The 21762-nt window shown below is 36.6% G+C and overlaps 1 protein-coding gene across 3 annotated transcripts in view; it reads right to left on the reverse strand.

Moving 5' to 3' along the window:
* Positions 1 to 1579: 1579 nt before the first annotated feature.
* Positions 1580 to 21762, reverse strand: part of LOC124614018 (SIN3-HDAC complex-associated factor) — a 30609-nt gene continuing 10426 nt past the window's right edge. The window contains exons 1-6 of one of the 3 annotated variants that reach the window (XM_047142831.1): positions 18660 to 18766; positions 18437 to 18537; positions 17783 to 17936; positions 8769 to 8961; positions 8207 to 8408; positions 1580 to 7999 (exon numbers count right to left, since the gene is read on the reverse strand). In XM_047142831.1, the coding sequence (XP_046998787.1) occupies positions 7621 to 7999; positions 8207 to 8408; positions 8769 to 8961; positions 17783 to 17936; positions 18437 to 18510 (1002 nt within the window). In that variant the 5' untranslated portion in view covers positions 18511 to 18537; positions 18660 to 18766 and the 3' untranslated portion in view covers positions 1580 to 7620. Of the gene's footprint in view, positions 8000 to 8206; positions 8409 to 8768; positions 8962 to 17782; positions 17937 to 18436; positions 18785 to 21762 lie in introns of those variants that run through there. The other 2 variants (XM_047142830.1, XM_047142829.1) reach the window with 2 other exon arrangements.

The following is a 21762-nucleotide window of genomic DNA, read 5'->3' on the forward strand; positions in this document are numbered from 1 at the left end:
CGAAACAACAATTGAAAGATGCGTTGGTGTATTTTGAAAGCCTCCTTCGTAACAGTAATCGCATCGCAGCAGAACCGTCATCATCAATCAACGAAGAAGCCATGGTAATTAGGGAAGAAATGTTCCAGAATATGCTGCAAATGCTCGCCCAAAACATGTTGCGAGATTCGATCTGGCGACCTTCGGATTACGAACCCGAGCACTTACACCTACACCACGACGGTGTAGAAAATTATTAATCGTAGAGAGTATTTCACCGCAACGGTTTCTTTTAACTGTCGATTTTCTCGACAATGGCTGAGAAGTGCACCTTGTTGCTTTGCCACATTACACCTCTGGCCATGAGCTTTTATTATGTGCAGTATGAATCGAATCTGAATTTCACAATTGGCAGCCTCCCCTTGTCAGAATACTGATTTCTCAAATTATATCTAAAATGGAGTGCCCCATGCATCTAGCTCAACTACCATTCCACATTTAAAGACTTACTTACCACATGCAGCCATAATCATGTTGGAAGCCTTTTCACATGAATGACCTCAGTACAAATGATGCCTCTGCAATGTCCTGTACTTTTACAACTTGCATATGCAATACTACTGCCATCTGTACATGTGCAATTTGTCACCTCGGTGTATTGCAGTTACACACAAAGTTCCTCTATATACCCTATGAAATCTCGAGCAAATATTCCACGCCATAACTTCAAATTGTCAGATAAGCCTTTGAGACATAAAAAATTTGCTAAGCCTCCTTTCTGTACAAGAATCAATAAACTCCAAGTGGCCTTACTAGAAGTAACATGTTGAACAGGATGCAATATACCACTGCCTTCCGTTTCCATGCAAAGGAAACACTGCACAACGTAAAGAATGGCAGTCAAACCATAGAGTATACATCTGTTACAACTAATGATGTGATTCATAGATAAAATAGCAGTCTTACAAATAGATTTTGTCAATGACAGCATACATATAATGGAGGAAAAATTGCTTTTCATCTCCTTCCTTAGCCACAAAATAGTAAAGAATGATTACACAACTCAGTTGGACAAGTAAGACAAAGAATTTAACAACATTTGGAAATATCCAGTATAATTTATAGAAACCGCAGGAAGTCTAAATCACATTATCCTGGATAGATTTTTGAACCCTATCCAACAGAATGCAAATCTTGCACCCTACCTGTAATGTACAAGAATTAAGGACATGAAAGAATGGGAGAGAGCATTCTTCCAGACAATTTTTATAACACAATTTACAATGTGGTCCAGGTTTGTAATATCACTAATGCAGGGGGAAAAGCCTAGATTTCCCAACCTACCAGTTTTCCCTTCATCATATTGTGAAGTTTTCTGTTAATGGTACTGCAGATTTACATTGAGTCTTCTTTTGTCAGTGACATTTTAGAAAACAGGTAATACATAATTTTTTTATATAACTACACATCTTGCCATCACATCGGTATTTGCAGCATCTAAGGCTCAGTTACTTGGATATAATAAAGGTAAAATGGGAATTGAAAGTTGTACTTGAATTTTTAACAGGATTGAAGGATAATAAAAACATCCTATGACACATTGTTTAAAGTACTATAAATATATTGCATCAGTTACACAGTGTTTGGACAATAAAACATTCACAGAATCACCAGTGTACACACTTTCACATAAAATCATGGGCAACTATACAAGAAGATGTACAAAATTTCAAAACACTGTTACCCATTTAGTCTTTCAGTTTTACATGTATTTCATTCCAATATTGGTCTTGAAAATCATTAAATTATCACAAACATCTTTAGCATTATGAGCACAGAAAAAAATATACTGAGTTACTACATTACTCTACACAGACACTTTCAAGATATGAAATCTAAGACCAAAGTACAGCAACTACAAAAGGCAGTTTCTCAGACACACACATAATACTGATTTTGTTTTGATTATGTAACTGCTGGCTCCAAAGTCCTGCTGTTATAAACCAGCTGTATGGATGATGCTGTTAAAAATAAGAACGATGAAAAATATTTCATCAACAGACTTTTCAATTTGTACCAAATGTGAATACCTATGGTTGTGCCTGTATCATGTAGGAAGGGAAAGAGCACTACATTTGACTAAATCATGGCATGTGAGTATTTTAAATCTCTAAGAGAAAACATCTTCATAAATGAATGTTAACAGCTTGTTCATGACATGAGTGAATAATTAAGAGTTCATAACTGTAAACACTTTAGATCGCACTGTAAGTGAACAGCCTTTTAATTTTTACTTACGTTAAAATTATGAATGACAGCACAGTATTAGAGTCAGAGTGAGTGAGACAGAGAGAGAGAGAGAGAGAGAGAGAGAGAGAGAGAGAGAGAGAAGGGAACCCATCTTCAGACAATGGCCAAGAACAAAGAATCAGCAGAGCATGTATTGAGAAATTATGGAAGAATATCAAGTAATTCCCTCACTCACAAATTAAGTTATAAGATACATGTAAAGCAAATAATCACAATTTAACTCAGTTTTCCAGTATCAATACCCACTGAAGAATACTATTTTTCATTTAAAATTAAGTTTGCTTAGGTTGTTATAAATATTCCATTGGTAACTTCAATGGAACACATTAGAATTTCACTCTTTCTGATCTGCAACTGATCGGATATTTTTCTTAAATTACTATATTCCAATTATTTACTTATAAAATGTGAGGTACAAAACAGTGAGCAAGAACATGTCAACATTTAATTTACCAATGGAACACAGTTGCTTACATGACAGCCATACAAATGAATATTTATCAGTCACATTATTAAATTAGTCAGTATTTGTATCTGCTTATTGTTGGAGGGGCACACTGAACTAAGGAGACTTTACAGTACTGATGAATTTCTAATACTGAAGTACAACATGTACAGAAGAAATAGAGATGCTATCTACAAGACCATAATGACAAAAATTCTTAGAAGGTTTACCCACAGTAACAGCCCACGGCATCCTACTCCAGAAATAAATGTTGGGCCTCACACTGAATAGAGCTGTTTCTTGTTTATCAAATCTATTAATAATTAAAAAGTTATTCACAGAACCAATTTTGTGTGTGTGTGAACCAAGTGAAATAAACATAAGAAAAAAGTACCCATGTACTGATGTCCTTGTACAAGCAACACAAAGAAATTAAAGTGCAGCATTAACCTGCAGTCTAAAATCATTAATTGGCTGAATTTTTAAAGTGGTCAAAAATCATCAAAATTAAAATACATGCATTTTCACATTACAAAGTTGTTTTCCTAAAAGTGAATTTAGTAATGTGATAGCTTAACAAAAGCATTAAACTCTGAACATGCACTGCATTTTTACAGAAAGGTATTTTTGAGATTATTGTTTTTACCCTGCTGAACATTAGAAATTTGTGCTACGCATACATTAACAATGGCTGAAACAACCTTGAAGGAAAAAAATCTCATAAATATCAATTTACTCAAGGTTTCAAAATTAGTTTTAAAGTTCGAGCAGTTCTGTTGCTGCTATTGTCATAAAATACACGTGATGATTTGATTAGATGTTTATGAAGGTAAGGTTATATTGAACCTGGAAGTACGAAAGCCAGTCTCAGCAATTTCTCGGAAAATGGAAAGCATCCAACACACAGTCAAATCTTAAAGGCAGTGTTAAGCTGTACTTCCCGTATTTCTGGTTCTTTGGACTGATTCCAGTAGTTGTAATAGGTAATACCTCAATCAAGTTTCAATTAATTGAAGAAAACAATTTTTATATGGTTTACAAGAGAAGTGCTTCCAAGAACAAAGTTTGCCCACTTCCAATTACCAAGACTGGGTGCATAGGTTCTGGATAAAGTATTATACATGCAGATTTCTTGATGGTCAGGTACAAATGTGTGTAGCCCCTAATTCTATGAACAACCATTTACTAGTTAGATCAGATAAGCAGTAACTGAAGAGAGGTTACATATGAATGTCAAGAGAACTAGCAACTCCAGCATTCATCACAATCCTATAAAATTGTAATGTTCATTTTATGTCTTATGAATTGATTTTGTTATATAATAACAATGTGTTGTTGCACAAAAATTTTAATCATTTAGTTGATCCTGGAAATAGAAACTGTGGAAAAGAAATGCTAACTTGTACTGCAGGGGTAGATTGATGACAGAAGGTAATTTTTTGACTAGCTTTGCAGCTTTGTAAATATCTACTCATGCACTGATTATACATTTAAACACTGAGAAAAATTTTACTGCAAAATTAGAACAGTTTTCAAGATACAGATGCAACATAATAGCAAACTGCAACTCATTTTTACAGTGTGTTGGATAGCATGTTTCCTGTTAAGTTCAAACTGAAAATATGTACTAGATGTGTAAAAAGAATCCTTATTTTGTGCTACTATTCACCAAAACACTAATTAGATATATGTGAAAGATGTAAGTAAGAACTGAAAACAAAAGTCTTAAAACTGCCAATTTGAAAATAATGATTGTTCACTTTCACAGATGCTTCAACTAACACTGTGAAATATAACTATTTACATGACAATATTTATCATGATAAAAAATGTAAGGCTTTACAAAATAATATTTTCACTGCAAAATCAAAATGACTACTCAGTATCCACTCAAAATATATCCAACAGTATATATTAGCACACACATGTGGAACTTCTTAAAAGTGAATTGTGTGTTTCATGAAACAACAGATATATCTACAGAAAAATATCAAAAACAAAATTGAATAAAAACACAATTTAAAGGCAGTTGCTGGCAATTTTTTTAATTGCACAATCTCCATATCCAATAATGAATTAGGTAATTGCATCCTTGCAGTAATTAATGACTATCATCTGCAGTATTTTTATGTATATATGGCAAGAACATGACAATTTTAATTTAATTCAGCACAAAAATAATGAATCTGGGATACTAAATCATTTGTCTGGCTGCCAAAATGGAGCAAAATACATTTGTTGTATATTATAGTAACTTACCAAAATGATCATTAATTCCTGTTTAAGATACGAGATATTCAGCACTTTCAAAGGTCATAATGCATAGCTTCTTCAGTGGTTATGACACTGATGTATTCTAAATCAGAATTTTTGTTACGGACCACACACTCACAGTGTGAATGCAGGAGATGTGTATGATAAAAAATATAAGCATTAGCAGCAAAACAAGATTTTTCTGGTGGGTGATTAATGAAACAATGGGAACTGATCACAAATATAACTACATGAAATCAATAACTCACTTTGTTTAAATTTAGCTCTATTTTAAATGCTTTTTCATTTGTAATACACAGAACAGTATATTTATATCAACACACAAATTTGGTTAAACTATTGATAAATCCAATTCAAGATTTAATATAATGAATAGTGTTAGCAATCTACATGATATAAAGTCGTCCAGTATTTGGCAAGGGATTCAATTTACACTACACATTAAAGTTCAGTTTGTACACAAAAATTGGTTTCCTAATTTTATTACAACTTCTATCTCCAATATACATGCAAAAATTGGCATAGTCAAAAACTGTTGCTTTTTGCAAACTGTAAAAAACAAACTGTTTAACACATTTTACATGCAACCCTGAGATCAGTGTGCATAAATCAACCTATGGTTTGTCAAAAAGTCACTAATAGCCATCACAACATTCAGAATTTTATTTTTCTTCTTACATTTACTCATTAAAATGAGCTGAGGTGTAAACTTTAAACTCACCTCATATAATTTGAAAATCTTGAACAATGTTTCACAATATAGGTTACAAACAAATGCACACATTACTCTTTCAACACATATTTACACATTACAATCCATACTACTAATACACAAAAAATATTAACCTCATTTAACATAAGATTGCTTTTTACTAAATATTCATAGAACAATCTACATCAGCCTGCAAGGTAACTGGTGATTTATGAGTATTTCTGTTTGTAACAGTAAGATATTCCTGATTAATTCCTTAAACAGGTGAAGGTAATGCACAGATTTCTTGGTAGAAATACACACAAATCAACAGCATGTGGCACCATAGATTTTGAATTGCACTTTCACACATTAAGTCATTACTGAAATATAAAGATCAGAGAATATATGCATACATAACTTTTTAAAGAATAATAGCACTGCATTCAACAATGAGCATAATTATATGCTGAATACAATTTATTGAACATAAAATGTGGAGAAAAAACAAAAATAAAGTCTAAAGTATTTAATAGTCAATAGCTACTAATACTCTGCTGGCTGGAACACAGGCAACCTGTTCCAAACATTTTAATAATACTTAATAAATCACTTTTATAATTATTTGCACATTCTGGTATCAATGTTGTGCAAACACCACAATTATTTGCACCTCAAAATGTGGGACAAGTAAATTAAGATTCTGAATACTATCCATATTTAATAAGATGAGATCACAACATGAAAAAATATTGGAAGAGTTCTCAGGACTCTCACATTTATAACCTATGGCAGTAGTTCAGCAGTAACCAACAGTTTGATTACTAGTTCATTAACCTTCATTTGTCATCAGTCTCTAAATTATTAAAAATGTCAAATATAAATAACTGAATAATCAAAGAGTGAAAACAAAGAGCAAGTTACATACAGTCACACGCACTCGTGTACACACACATACACGCACACAACAGATAACAGAGAAAAACATTCAGTTTCAGAAAAAAATCAAAGAATCGGTGATTAAGAGATTCAAAAATTTCATTCCCAGACACCAAACATTGAAACACTTCAGTCTCAAATCTGAACATATAGGAATTATATTTTATTACACAACAATAAAATGACATTTATATAAAAAAAAAGATAAGTGCTCTTCAGACTAGATGTTGGATTGTCAGTAAAAAAATTGTTGAGTATTGAACACTATTATAGAAAGGAAACTTTCTGCTGCCATAGTGTAGTTAACTAAAACCAGTTTTAAACAACAGAAGCTACATTAAAAGGGACACTGCACACCTATAAAATTTAAATGCATAAAATGTCAAGTTTAAATAGAATTTTCTCATATAAAATTCTGCTTCATCTGTCAAATGCCATTTCACTCATAAAAATTACACTGCAAATAAACTTTTCCTCACCGATATACTGAACAGCAAATTTACACCGAAAGTTTCACTTTCCTCTTCGAGGACAATGATGCAAAGCTAAAGATCAAATATTTGTTATATAACATTGTCATGATATCAACATTTTAATTTTTTCCATTTAGGAACTGGTTATAAAAAAGTCAATTTTCTTCCTGTAAAATTTTACCAAAGTACAGAGAGTAGATGATGGCAGTATTCTTATGAAGACACATTTTATTTCCTCTTACACAGAGGGTAATTAATGATATGCTGTGAATTTATGGACAGGTAATCGGTCAAGGCTGTTATTGCTCTTAGTAGCTTAAAATAATGTGGCCGTTTGTATTCAAGTCACAGAAATTATACCTAACTTTCTCATGTGGAAGTTTGAGATTGTGGTTTTCATTTTGGACCCAATGCAAAATGGCATGTGGAACGACAGTTTCACTCTTAGACAAGTACATACAACATCAATATTTCAATAAATTAAGTTTAAACTATAAACAAAATTTTCGTTAATTAGCTGAGCTCGCCACATTCTGTTGACAGCGGCTTGCAGCGTGAATGGCAAACTCCGCCAGAGGATTGCTTGGAACTCCAGCATCTTCACGGGAAGCAGTTCTACGGGACCGCACTGCTTCAGGTCCCTGGTTTGATGACTCATCATACCCTGAATCTGATGAAGAATCACTGTAGGATTTGGTGAGCTTATTGGGACCACCAGTGTTCTTACTGCATTCTGGGGCACCAGAAGACCCAGGTTCTTTTCCTGCTACTGATTGTACTTCTGCACGCTGCTTTGGTTTGCAGCCATGGCACGGCTTCAGAAATCGAGGATCAACAATGACTTCACCATAAGGCCCTTTGAAAATTGTGCCACAGCATACTTTCTCCCTGAAATATCAAGTACGGTAAGTTAAAATCTAAACTGCTTTGAAGTAATTTGTGACATTTTATATTACACTAATGTGACTAATTTGTAAGAACAAAGATTCCTAGCACAGCTACAACTTTCAGATTTAGTCCTCAGCATAATACAGTATGTAGTCTATTGTGGTTCCTATTTTATGAACTAGAAACAAGGAAAGTCTTTATACTGACCTTTTCCAAAATGTCATGTCAAGGAAACTGCTGATAGTTGGTGAAAGTGCCGATCGACGTTTGGCAGCCTTCTCACGTCGGTGCGGAGAATTAGCCTTGTTGCGATGCTTAGTTGTTGTCACAATCTCTTCGCTTGGAGTTGGGCTTGGTGCCAGACTTTGAGCTCTACTGAGTGTGCTGAGATCTGTTATGAAATCGTCACCTGTGATGAACAAGATTGGACGATATATATCCCTTCACTTTTGATTTATTAGAATAGTAAGGCACTGTCAGAAAAATTCATGCAACATCACTGAAGCAATTGTGTTATTTCAAACGGAAAGATTTATTGCACAAAAGGAGGGGCACGAGATAATAATGGACACTGTTGAAAAGTTAATTAAACTTGAGTGAGAGACATACCACAGAAAAATTATTTTTCTTTTATTAGCAAATTTCAATTACTATCCCATCCAACTTGCACTATAAATCTGCAGTTATATGAAGATAATGTTCAACACCAAGAAATAACATGTGACAATATTTGGAGTACTCTGTTTAAATGAAATAAAGTTTGAAATACCTGTGGCATCATCACTCAAACTTCCTGGACTTTGTTCACGAGCCGAACGATCATTCTTTAAGTAGATGTGCTTCTTCTTGATGAGTTTTTCCAATTTTTGAGATGTATCTCCTTTTTGTTTCAGTTTCTTTTTATTTTTTGATTTGAATTTTGTAAGCGATTTTGTACCGGGTCCAGCTCTGGCATCTACAACCTGTCATAAAAAAAGAAAGTGGTGGCAATTATAAAATCTCAAAGAGACACTGCTGTATTTTCAAGGAAGTATTTACTTGATGGTTTTATAACTCAAATACAACTTCCCACTTGCCTTGAGAAACTTTAACTGTAATCAAGCACGCAACATTTGAACAAGGAGAAACACAAAAAGATGATTAGTAAAATGTTGACGATTTGTTTCACTGGGATCAAATCTCAATCATGTGCTCACATACACTTCTCTTCAAATGGGAGAAGATTTACAGTTAAATCCTTTTTAACGAATCTCAGGTGACCAAAAAATTTGTTCCTTAAAAGAGGGTTTTCCTTAAATAAAGATTTAGGTCAAAATGCACTAGATAAGTGTTCCAGAATCTGAACCTAGGCTATTTAGGCCATATAAATACTCCATAATCACAAACTCACCTTGTGCTGCATACAAAAATACAGTGAACACGAAAATGTTTCTTGGTAAACTTAAAACTACTCAATATTTTAAGATATTCTGGATGTTAGGTTACATCAAAACTCATAAATTGGTATCTTGATAAAAGGAGAAAATTTTATTTAGCTAATGGCACTCAATGAATTAGATATCACAATGAATAAAACTGCTACACTTTCTTTATTTCTGAAAAAAATCTAGAAGAGTAATCTGCTGCTTCCTTCCAGCACAGCATACTCCTAGAAGTTGTTGTTCCAGCTGGTTAATACTTTTAAGAGCTGACTCATCCACAACGAAGGATGAGAAATACCTTCTAACCGTCTCAAGTCCTTCCACAGCTGCAGAAAACTTGGTGTTGAGTCCACATCTTCATCATCACCATCCTCGTCACCCCCATTCACCACCAATTTCAGTTTTTTCACCAATATCAGCAGCAAACAGCTCACTCATGTCCATAGTGGGTGTGTGGAAGAATTGTGTTCTCAAACGATAACATTCACCAATCTTAATAACTTCACAACTATCCGTACAAGACTAATATCTGAACGCTAACGTGGACATCGATTTTAAGAATGCAAATTATGAAAGCCTAATGTTATGATTTAATGTCCGAAAACAAGAAGTGCAGTTGCAGACCATATTTTAATTTGTGAATTGTAACACACTTATTCGTTAAAAGTGGGATTTAAAAGAAGCGTGATTCATTAAAACAGAATTTCAGGAACAGTGTTTTTATGGTGTTATCGCCGGGACCAACGAAAGTATTCCTTAAAAATGGGTTCGTAAATACGGGGTTTTACTGTATATATTTTAATGTATCAACTAAACAGCAATGCAAGTTAAAACTGCGTCTGATATAGGATGTGATGGATTTGCACATGTTACACAGCTAGAATATCCAAGATGACATGCAATCTTAAAGAAGATAACAGCTGAAACCATAATTACTTTCTAAACTTCTTCCTGTAGAAAATAATGGTAATTAAGGAGTAACAAACTTTGACAGTGCCCAGTGTATACATGACCATCAAATTACTCTTTTGCAAATGTAGGTTGATATCCGCATTCTGAAACTTATGCAGGATAACAATAAAAGGAAGAGAGGATCAATGATGATGTCAGAGATGGCACACAAGCTACCACGGGCAGATGCCAGTCATGTAATTTTAAAAGGAACCATTCTGACAATTTATGGAAAAGGGAAAATTAATGTGAATAGTCATCCAGGTTCAGTGCCTCAACCGTTGCACCACTTCTTTTGGAAAGACTAAGAGTGGTGGGTTCCCTACAAAAGAACGGCAGAAGCAATGTGGCACTAGGAGAACAAGTACGGTCTAAAGTGCACTTACAGTGTCCACGACTAATGTGTCATACTGCTGTTTGCATTTCATTGTCATTGGTTGTAACCAATCAGATATTAGTGTACAGCAGCCAATGAGAGAATTCAATTTAATCGTTTGCCCCCTAAATATGTCAGTTTTCAAGTTTGTGACCTAATGGTCATTTTTAATTGTACTTGTATATTTCTCGCAAATACCTGGCTGTTATTCTGAAAGGTATCACAATTTCTGAGGTTGTGGTAAGTATGGGACCTAATAGCACAGATTAAACCTATGAGAGTTAAACAAATTGCCAGCTAACTTCATTTACGAAGCACAGGATATTATTAACAATCAAAGTGACTATCTGACCACTTTTGATAAAGATTTACCACATTCACTTCCCACCATAACGAGAACCATTAAGAACAGCAGCATGCAAATGAAAGGCTGCAGAAATCGTGAGTGCATTTTTATCTTAAGTTTATTTCTCGAACTACTCAAGTTACGAACTGTATATCTTTTTCACTCTCTGTATGGAGACAGAGCCAGTAATCATGTTTCCTTTGTTGTTAGTCACAGAGCACTGCATGACTGAAAAGCATTTGATAACACTACAAATGAGAGAGCAGTCTACAAAGTAATTTTTGTCCAACAAAATATGAACAACAAGTAAATGGAAAAAACACAGAAATTTTAGAACAACTCAGCCATGGACCTCAGAACCTCCAAACATCCTGTAGATGGTCAGGTTATGATTCACAGTGCAATCACTAACAAAGTGACAACATTTTATTATTTTTTAAGCATTCTCATATCTTGGACACAGGGTATGCGCAGCTTTTATCAAGTTCAATAAAAGCACTTACAGTTTTATGTAACTTGCTTCCAGTTTTGACTCGTAACCCATTCTCAAATGATTACTAATTAGCCTGCATAAAGACCAGACTCAAAACAAGGTCATAGAAGCTTTGCACAATATATGTACAAATTAAAGGAATAACTACTCTGAAATAATTATTTGTTTACTCACCCACATATCATAAGGTGATAAACGGGTCAAATAAGGTCAGGGAAACTTAACCATACACAACACGAGTTATATTGGCTCCCTTGTTGTCAAATTTATTTATTTTCTGAGACAGTTATACTCATCGAAACACATCCGCACTGCCTTACTGTTTCTTTTAAATTTTTGTTGATGAACTTTATCTTCTCTGCTGGACATTACATGTAATTCACATTAATTTCATTTGGTTTCCAAACAGTCTACAGGATTTTATTTACACTCAGATGGTATTTAGAATGTTTTCCCTGCCCCCTCTGGCTCTCTTTTACTCACCCTCCCTATAACCTCGACAATTCATTGTACTTCACCAGTGCCTTGACACTGGCTAATTTAAAAAATGATTTCTATGATCTTGTTGTTTTCACTGTTACTTCAACTAATAAAATGTTCTTGGGTTTTAGTTGGGTGAGTTAATCAAAACAGCAAGATATTTCAACAAACCATACCCACTTTTAGAAGACTATGATTCTGACACTCTTAGAAACATTGACAAGTCTGACAAACTCAGAGCTGGAAACCATGGAACCAATGGTATTTACCTTTTATATGCTGACCTCCAGTGACAGTACCACGCACTGGTACCTCTGAATTCCGCCCCCCCTCCCCCCCCCCCCCCCAAGGAGGTCACCTTTTTCTTCTTTTTTTATACAAATTAAGCACTGCTGACCACTATATGCATTTTACACAAACACCAAATTTTTAAACAATATTATGTAGCTGGTATCATCTTGTTTTAATGATATATGGCCTTGTTTTCAGCCAAACTAGTTTCTGGTCACTTGAGGATGGCCTGAAACCAGTCACAAGACACGTATTTGTGCAGTTGGGGTTCCTATTAACTGAAACCGACAACATTTTGCAGACCCAATCAATGGCTGAGAAATTGTTGATTGGATACCTGTCAGAGCAGACAAATAAAACAACTTTTAGCATATTCACCAATTAAAACCCGGGATAAATAATTAGATCACTAATATCATTATACTATTCATCTTTAATGTGGTGTCCCCCCCCCCCCCACACACACACCTGAACAAGTCAGTATGTAAAATTTTAAGTCTGGGGCAGAAAGAATTTAAACTATTGCATCCCCAAGTTACCATTTAAAGTGAGTGCTAAAGATGTGTGTTTTCAATTAGATATCACCCAAGGTGGTTTGAAAATACAGGGTGTCCCCTGAAGAATGGCCAATATTCAGGGATATTACAGAAATGATATTTCAAAGCAAAAAAGTCTATTAAACACAAGCTCTAAAATGAGTACCTTTAGAGCTATGAGAATTACTTTGGCTTTGATACTGTGAAACAAATCTCTTCTACTACAAGCTCTTCGCCTTCCATGTTTAGGGAGGTGGCAATATGGATCAAAACAAGAAAAAATTGTGAACATGTTCTCTCAAATGCGTAGAAGATGAACAAGTGCTCAGATTTCTAAGCTATGCACTATAAGAGCCCATGTTTACTGGACTTTTTTTCTTGTATTGTCCATATTACTACCTCTCAAACTATGGAAAACAAAGAGACTACGGTAGAAAAGGTATGTTCCACAGCATTGGAGATGAAGTGCTCTTACCCCTTACGATACACATTTTAGAGCCTACTTTTAATGCGCTGTTTTGCTTAAAATGATTGTTCTTGACATGTTCCCGGATACTGATCATTTCTCCTGGTCCATCCCACATATTTCTTACAAACCAGATCCTTGACTGCTTTCCTACAATCTTGACGAGCTCGCTACAAATCCTTTGATTTAACCTAACTAAAATATTTTTTGTAAATTAACCCATCAAGCAGTATCTCACGTAAAACTGCACTGATGTGCCATCATATGAGGGTAGGTAACACTATTTTTTTTTTTAGATAAGTGTACAGTTTTCTGTGCTGACAAAGTAGAGCTCTTTGTTGGAAAGCTTAAACTCACTAACTACTAACGGTCCTCTTGCAAAGATGAACAGGTGCAAGTTAATAAACAAAAACATTTAAAAGAGTTGTTGCTGTGGTCTTCAGTCCAAAGAATGGTTTGATGCAGCTCTTCATGCTGCTCTATCCTGTGCAAGCCTCTTCATCTCCAAGTAACTGTTGCAACCTACATCCTTCTGAAACTGCTTCTATATTTGTCTCTTGGTCACCATCTACAATTCCCCCCCCCCTTTCCCTCCCTCCAGTACTCAATTGCCAACCCCCTGATGCCTCAGAATGTGTTCTGCCAACCGATCCCTTCATCTAGCCAGGTTGTGCCACAAATTTCTCTTCTTCCCAATTCTATTCAGTACCTCTTCATTAGTTATTTGATCTACCCATCTAATATTCAGCATTCTTCTGTTAACACCACATTTCAAAAGCTTCTATTCACTTCTTGTCTACACTGTTTATCGTCTGTTTCACTTCCACACAAATACTTTCAGAAAGGGCTTCCTGACAAATCTAAACTCCCTGTTAACAAATTTCTCTTCTTCAGAAATGATTTTCTTGCCACAGCCAGCCTACATTTTATATCCTCTCTATTTCGACCATCATCAGTTATTTTGATCCCCAAATAGCAATATTTACTACTTACGTGTCTCATTTCCTAATCTGATTCCTCCCAGCATCACCTGATTTAACTAAACTACATTCCATTACCCTCATTATGTTTTTGTTGCTGTTCCATCTTATATCCTCTTTTCAAGACACTGTCCATTCCATTCAACTGTTTTTCTAAGTATTTTGCTGTCTCTCACAGGACTGTAATGTCATCAGCAGATCTAAAAGTTTTTATTTCTTCACCCAGGACTTCCAATTCCTACTCCAAATTTTTCTTTTGTTTCCTTTACTGCTTGCTCAACATCAGATTGAATAACACTGGGGATAGGCTACAACCTTGTCTCACTCCCCTCTCAACCGCTGCTCCCTTTCGTGCCCTTCGACTCTCATTACTGCCATCTGGTTTCTGTACAAATTGTAAATAGCCTTCGCTCCCTGTATTTTACCCCTGCCACCTTCAGAATTTGAAAGAGCATACCACTCAATGCTGTCAGAAGCTTTCTGTAAGTCTACAAACACTTTAAACATAGATTTGCCTTATTTTAACCTATCTTCTATGAGAAATTGTAGGGTCTTGTATTGCTTCATGTATTCCTACATTTCTCCAGAATGCAAACTGATTTCTCCAACATCAGTTTCTACCAATTTTTCCATTCTTTTTTATAGAATCCATGTTAGTATTTTGCAACCATGACTTATAAAACTGATAGTTCAGTAATTTTCTCACCTGTCAGCACCTGCTTTCTTGGAATTGAAATTATTATATTCTTCATGAAGTCTGATGGTATAGTGCCTGTCTCATACACCTTGCTCACCAGATGGAAGAATTTTCTCATGGCTGGCTCTCCCAAGGCTATCAGTAACTCTTACACAATGTCACCTACCCCTGGGCCTTGTTTCTACTAAGTCTTTCGGTGCTTTCTCAAATTCTCCAGTTTCATATCTCTCTTCTCATCTTCATATAAATCCTCTTCCCTTTCCATAATTTTGCTCTCAAGTACATCACCCTTTTTTAGGTCCTCTATATACTCCTTCCACCTTTCTGCTCTTCTTTGCTTAGGACTGGTCTTCCATCTGTGTTCTTTATATTCACACAGAAGGTTCTCTTTTCTCCAAAAGTCTCTGTAACTTTTCTGTAGGCAGTATCTATCTTACCTCTAGTGATATATGCTTCTATATCTTCAAATTTGTCCTCTTGCCATTCCTGCTTAGCCATTTTGCACTTTCTGTCAATCTTCTTTTTTAGATGTTTGTATTGCCTTTCACCTGTTTCATTTACTGTACTTTTATATTTTCCCTTCATTGATCAAATTCAATGCCTCTTGTGTTATCCAAGGATTTCTACTAGCCCTTGTCTTTTTACCTACTGGATCCTCCGCTGCCTTCACTATTTCATCTCTCAAACCTACCCACTCTTCTTCTTCTGTATTTCTTTCCCCAGTTCTTATCAATTGTTCCCTAATGTTCTCTCTGAAACACTCTGCAACCTTTGGATCTTTCAGTTTATCCAGGTCCCATCTCCTTAAAAATCCTGCCTTTTTGCAGCTTATTCAGTTTTAATCTGCAGATGATAACCAATAAATTGTGGTCAGAGTAAACATCCACCCCTAAAAATTTCAATTTAAAACCTGGTTCTGAAACCTGTTACCATTATATAATCAATATGAAACCTTCCCATGTCTCCAGGTCTCTTCCACATATACAGCCTTCTTTCATGATTCTTTAACCACATGTTAGCGATGATTAACTTACGCTCAGTGCAAAATTCTATCTGGCATGTTCCTCTTTCTGCAGTCCATATGCATTTTGTACTTATAATCCTGTATTCACCTGACCAGAAATCCTGCTCCTGCCACTGATCTTCACTAATTCCCACTATATCTAACTTTAACCTATCCATTTCCTTTTCTAAATTTTCTAACCTGCCTGCCTCATTAAGGGATCGGACATTCCACCCTCTGATCTGTAAAACACCAATTGTGGCCACAAACTACAGACAGGAATGGTTAATATAGCCTGAAAGTGGTTTTCAGAACAACATAAAGAGTTTGTCAAGCTTTTAACCAGTTCACCTACTTATATACTAAATACATATATAAACCAATCTGTTGGCAGCTTTAGCATCAGCTTTGAAGCTTATGTAATGACTCATATAAGAAAACGGCCATAGACATAGTTGTTGCATTGAGATTTTGCATAACGTAACTTCCTTTGGAGAGTAGAAGAATACGATTTAGATAAACCTTTATATACTGCGATGCTCTAAAAGAATGATTCTTGATTGTTTACAAATGCTTTACAGCTGCATATGTAAATATCACCATTATCTTTCTGAATTATTACAACCATGTTCAGTGACTGTCATGAGAAGCGTTGTCTTCATTCGCTGTGACATTATGCCAAATCCATGATGTGACTAGAATTGCTGAATTTAAATGGCACAAAAAAATTAAGCACTCAGTAACGCATCTTGAAAACCTGAACACAGGTGAGTATAGTAAATTCTGAATAACTATATGCATGTAAGTACAGAAATTTAATGTCCACAATTAATCAAAACTAGCAGCTAAAACAATAGACTCCACCACTGCCCATCACAATGTCCCTACAGGAAAACTGCTATGAATTCAAGAACTGAAAATGAAGTCCAGGATGTGTTGGTGGCACAGGGGTATGGTCTTAGCACTTCACACCAGTATCTGAAAACAACAAGTGTCACTATGCTGGTCATGAGCTGAAAAGAGGTGACACTCCAGAAATTCTTTGTGCACGTAACATAAAATGGCTGATTAGCGCAACCCCAATTCCAGAGAATAAAATTAATTTACTCTATAAACAACACATAAGGAAGGGATAATTTAAGACAAGTTTGGATAACTGCTTGCAGCTACAAGACAAGAGAAGAAAATGGGCAATGAGAACTGGCAGTACTTAGGTGCAATAATATTTCTGTTCTAATCCAAATGCATATGCCACTTTCATGCAACAGAGTTGAGTATGTTAACTGATTACATCCCAAATACTGTCCTGTCGACAGTATGGTCATCACAGAACACGCACAAGCTCTGATTACACAAGGATGAGAATGAAATTGGCCATGCCCTTTTCAAAGGAACTACGGCCACATTTGCCTGGAGCAATTTAGAGAAATTGCAAGAAACCTACATCTAATTGGTGGACAGATATTTGCACCATCAGCCTCCTGAAGGTGAGTCAGGTGTGCTAACCACTGTGCCACTTCGTTCAGTAAAAAGTCACAACCACTTGTTTCGTTTAAAACACTCACTGGTGAGAGAAACCAAATTGCAAAGTTGCTCCTGTTATGTCACTTCTCTTAGTATGGCAGCAAATTAGATTTACTTGAATAATAAATATAGCATACAAATAAACATAGCTCATTTAAAAACAAAGTTAGGTACCAGCAAACAATAACAGACAAATAAAGTAATTTTTAATAAGCTTACATGTCTCCAGTTCCGTTCACTGCCAGGTGGTAATTTCTTCCATCTCTTGACCAATAACACACATGCATTGCATATCTCTCCTGAGCGACGCTCATGGAGTTGGAAACAGTCCATAAAATCATCTTCATATTTTTTGCTATCTGTAAACCGTGAACTGAAACAATAGGAATTAACAATTATCACTTAGGTATAAATTTTCAACAACACTATAAACGCTACATACATTCCTTAGTAAGCACCACTTGTCACGTTTTACACACACACAAACAAACAAACAAAAATGGGTGGGGGTGGGTCTCCCAGCAAGATAACTATGCACTAAAAGGAACCTTAGTAAGTGACTTGTAAAGAGCTTTTCATACAAACTGTCCTATAATTTCAGAAAATGTTACAGCGTATATTCTAGGCACTTCTACAAATTTACGTATTTTGGCTTCATTTATTGTTAAGACTTGAATTGACTGCCTGGATGCTATCGTCAAAAAGAAAATGTTTGAGCTACGGAGTCAAAACATATAATATTGAAACACTTCACGACGACGTAAGCTATAGGTTTATATGCAACTGTACTAAGTAACTAACATCTGCTTATGTTTATGGTGGAAACAGTTCTAGTGTCAAGTTTATTAAATGTTATATTGTGGTTCAACTTACCTGCTAGATTTTGCTCTGCAAATGCAACAGCCCGTGGAAGACCTGTATACCTTCGGTTTATGAAAGCTAAACATTGTCGATACTTCTTTCCCCTCAGTTACCTAAAACACAAGAGTAAACTGCTTAGCGTCTGTAGTTTGTGCGCTCATCGGCGAAGCTGCTCCATCGCTGGTGGTTCCCGGCAGCCGGCGAAGTTCTACATGCACATAACAAATCAACTAACACAGTTCCAAGCAGGTACTCTAAACTATCGGGTCATTGGGACAGATTCACTAGATCGTCATGTCCGCAGGACGCCGTGGTTGTTTTGAGCAATCTTTTGTTGATACAGGCGGCGACAGCGGCGGTGGCAGCGTTGCCGGTTTGCTCGCGCATTGACCCCCGGCGACCAGTCGACCGGCCTTGGGCCCACTAACATGGCAACATGGCATCGGCCGTCGTTGGCCGCGAGCACGTACGCAGCCGAGCGTTTGCAGCACACACAGCCCAAGGCGGGAATCCGTTGCGATGCGTACGCTCACTTTTCTTGATCAGGTTTCAATGCTGTAAATCTGTACACTACTATTGACAGGATGGAATACAAAATTTAGAAAATTGCCTCTGTAGTGCAGCCACCAGCTTGACACGCCAATATTAGATATAATCCGCGGTATATTCAGTCATCAATATTTCGTCGCCGCTGGCTACGTGATCAATTGCGTCGTAAGTACGTCCATCCTTACGTATTACTTTCTGAAATACACGAATCGTTTACTTTCGCTCTTTTTTTGCTGGTGATGAATTTGGCTATTGTCGATGTTTATGCTGGTTTCTAAAAATCACCTACCGTGCCCTTCATAAAGAACTGTTCTGTAGGGGGGGAAAAAATCATCCTGGACTACAGGGATAAAAATTTAATGGCGATGTCAATTACTGGTGCTTCATTTCTTGGTTGATCAATTTAGCAGAATATTTAACAACAGCCACTCCAATCTGCCGCTCTATTTAGCTATGCTGAAAGGTACTGATTTCCTTGTACAAAGTTGCGCGGGACTGCTAATTGGCGGAAGGGAACATAGCATCTGACCGATGGCTGAGGAGACATCCCGTAGCCTTTATTCTGAAATAAAATTGGGTGCAATTCTATTCCTTCAGTCAGAAACTAAATGATGCTACAATTACACAATAGAAAGTTTTTTCTGAAAATAATGTGCACACTCAATCTCACTGAAGTAGTCTGTCCGTAGACATGTTCAAGCTAATAAATCCTGCGCAACTTCTCAATCTCTGCATCACTTTTAAACATGTATGCATTTGAATCAATGTAATTAGTCTGTAAATTACTAATTTATTAAATTGTGCTTAGTTGCGATACTGTTAAGAGACATTTCTGTGTGAGTCAAATATACCACTAAATTCGTCTTCAAAGTACCAAACGAAATCTAGCGACAATCAAAGAGAACTTTCAAAAACGGGAGTGACTGGTAGATTTCGAAATGCACACACCGTAATAAAACTGTCAATTATAGACGTGTTGCTCGGAATTACAACGCACTCTGTAGCGAACAACTGTTATGCAGACATGGGTTCCAGAACATAAGTGAAACAAAGGTGATACAGTTTGACATCTGAAACACAAAGGAATTTCGCTAAATTCTGTGTGAACTGAAGTATCACACAAACCTCTTATTATTTTCTCGTACTTAAGAATTATGCGGAGACGGCATATTTTCGCGGAAGTATTTTGGCGACATGTACGTGTTTAGTTTTTAGATTACACATTTTTCTGAGGGGTAGATACAAGTTTTAAGTTGCTAACACATTTTCCTCATGTCGAAACTGAGTTCCCACTCCACATCTTATTTGCAAATGAAGGGACACGACTGGCTAGTTTTCGGACGGAACTGTATAACAAACAAAAGGTTTGACAACGCAACGCGCGCGCGTTCGGAAGTATTCAACGACAAAAAGCAAAATTTTGGGTCTCAGAAACGTTAAAAATGTTCGCTAACCGACACCACGAGACACACTTTTCCCATTATGTGCAGCAGCGTCGTTACAGAATCAAACTAACTTATCCCATCTATCTGGGGTCATTACCAACCTTTTCAGTAACTTATTGATTTCCTAGGTATGCTCAAAAACGCTTCAAAAATTTTTCTTTTCATGCATTCTGACAAACTGGCCATCATGCGAAAGCCTTGGTATATATTTAACAATGCACTCCGGACAGGCAAACACTACTTTCTCCCGAGTTATACGAAATTAGCTATCAATGGCAAAATTCAACCATGACGGTAGGCATTGGATGACAGCGGTGACGGGCATCGGCGAGAGACGCCGGACGGAGATCGGAGAGGAGGCGACCGGCGCACGGAGAGGAGGCGACCGGCGCACACCTGTTAGCGGCGGGCAGCCTCCCAGACGACACGTGCGGCGGCCGCAATCGATGCTGCAGCCCAGCCACCCCACTCTCGCCCCCCCCCCCTGCCACCACCCACACGCCAGGACTCGCTGGACTAATCGATGCGCTCGCCACCCCCTGATCAATGGCTCCCACAACGCCCATATCCTCCCACTCACCACAGGAGCGATGCTGTGCCTGCCCAGCAACTGCGAGACTGGGCCACACCACTACATAAGCACACGTAACCGATATCATGACAACGGTTTTGGCAGCAGTGCTGTGCTCAAACAAGTGGCTCTTCTCAACCAACAAAACCATGGCTTTCAAATTAAGAACGAAGCAATTAGGAATGCAGCAATTCACAGAGCATGACCAAACATTTTATTGGCTTTGGGTAAACAAGTATGTCACATACGGTAAAACGAGAACTTAAATATGAGGAGAAATGGCAATAATTTACAACTCGGGTAAGTAACAAAATAGTTGTGGGACCCCTATCAAATAGAACTAATGAGGGATACTGAATGTATACAAGGAGAGCAGCACAAATGCTCAAAGGAGAGAATCACAGAAATACTGAAAAACTTGAACTGGCAGAACCTTAAACTAAACTATGAAATTTCAAGAACATATTACGTGATAGATCTAGGAAAATACTACAGGCCCCTATGCAGGGACCATGAAGATAATATTAAAGCTAATTACTATGTCAGCATGTATTTGTGCCATTATTCTTGGTGCTCTCCATACACGAATGGAATGGGAAGAAACGTCAATATGTCACAAAATTGGATGTGGCCATGTGATTTCTGAGCTCAAACAGATCCTCGGATCTGTTATAGATTGTCCACTAAATGCATCAAATTGGGTCAAAATCCCGAAGATAGTGCCAAACTTCTGCCAAATGGTATTTGTAATAAAATTAAATATCACCTCCACT

The sequence above is a fragment of the Schistocerca americana genome, chromosome 4, assembly GCF_021461395.2.
Source record: "Schistocerca americana isolate TAMUIC-IGC-003095 chromosome 4, iqSchAmer2.1, whole genome shotgun sequence".
Classification (NCBI taxonomy): Eukaryota; Metazoa; Arthropoda; class Insecta; order Orthoptera; family Acrididae; genus Schistocerca; species Schistocerca americana.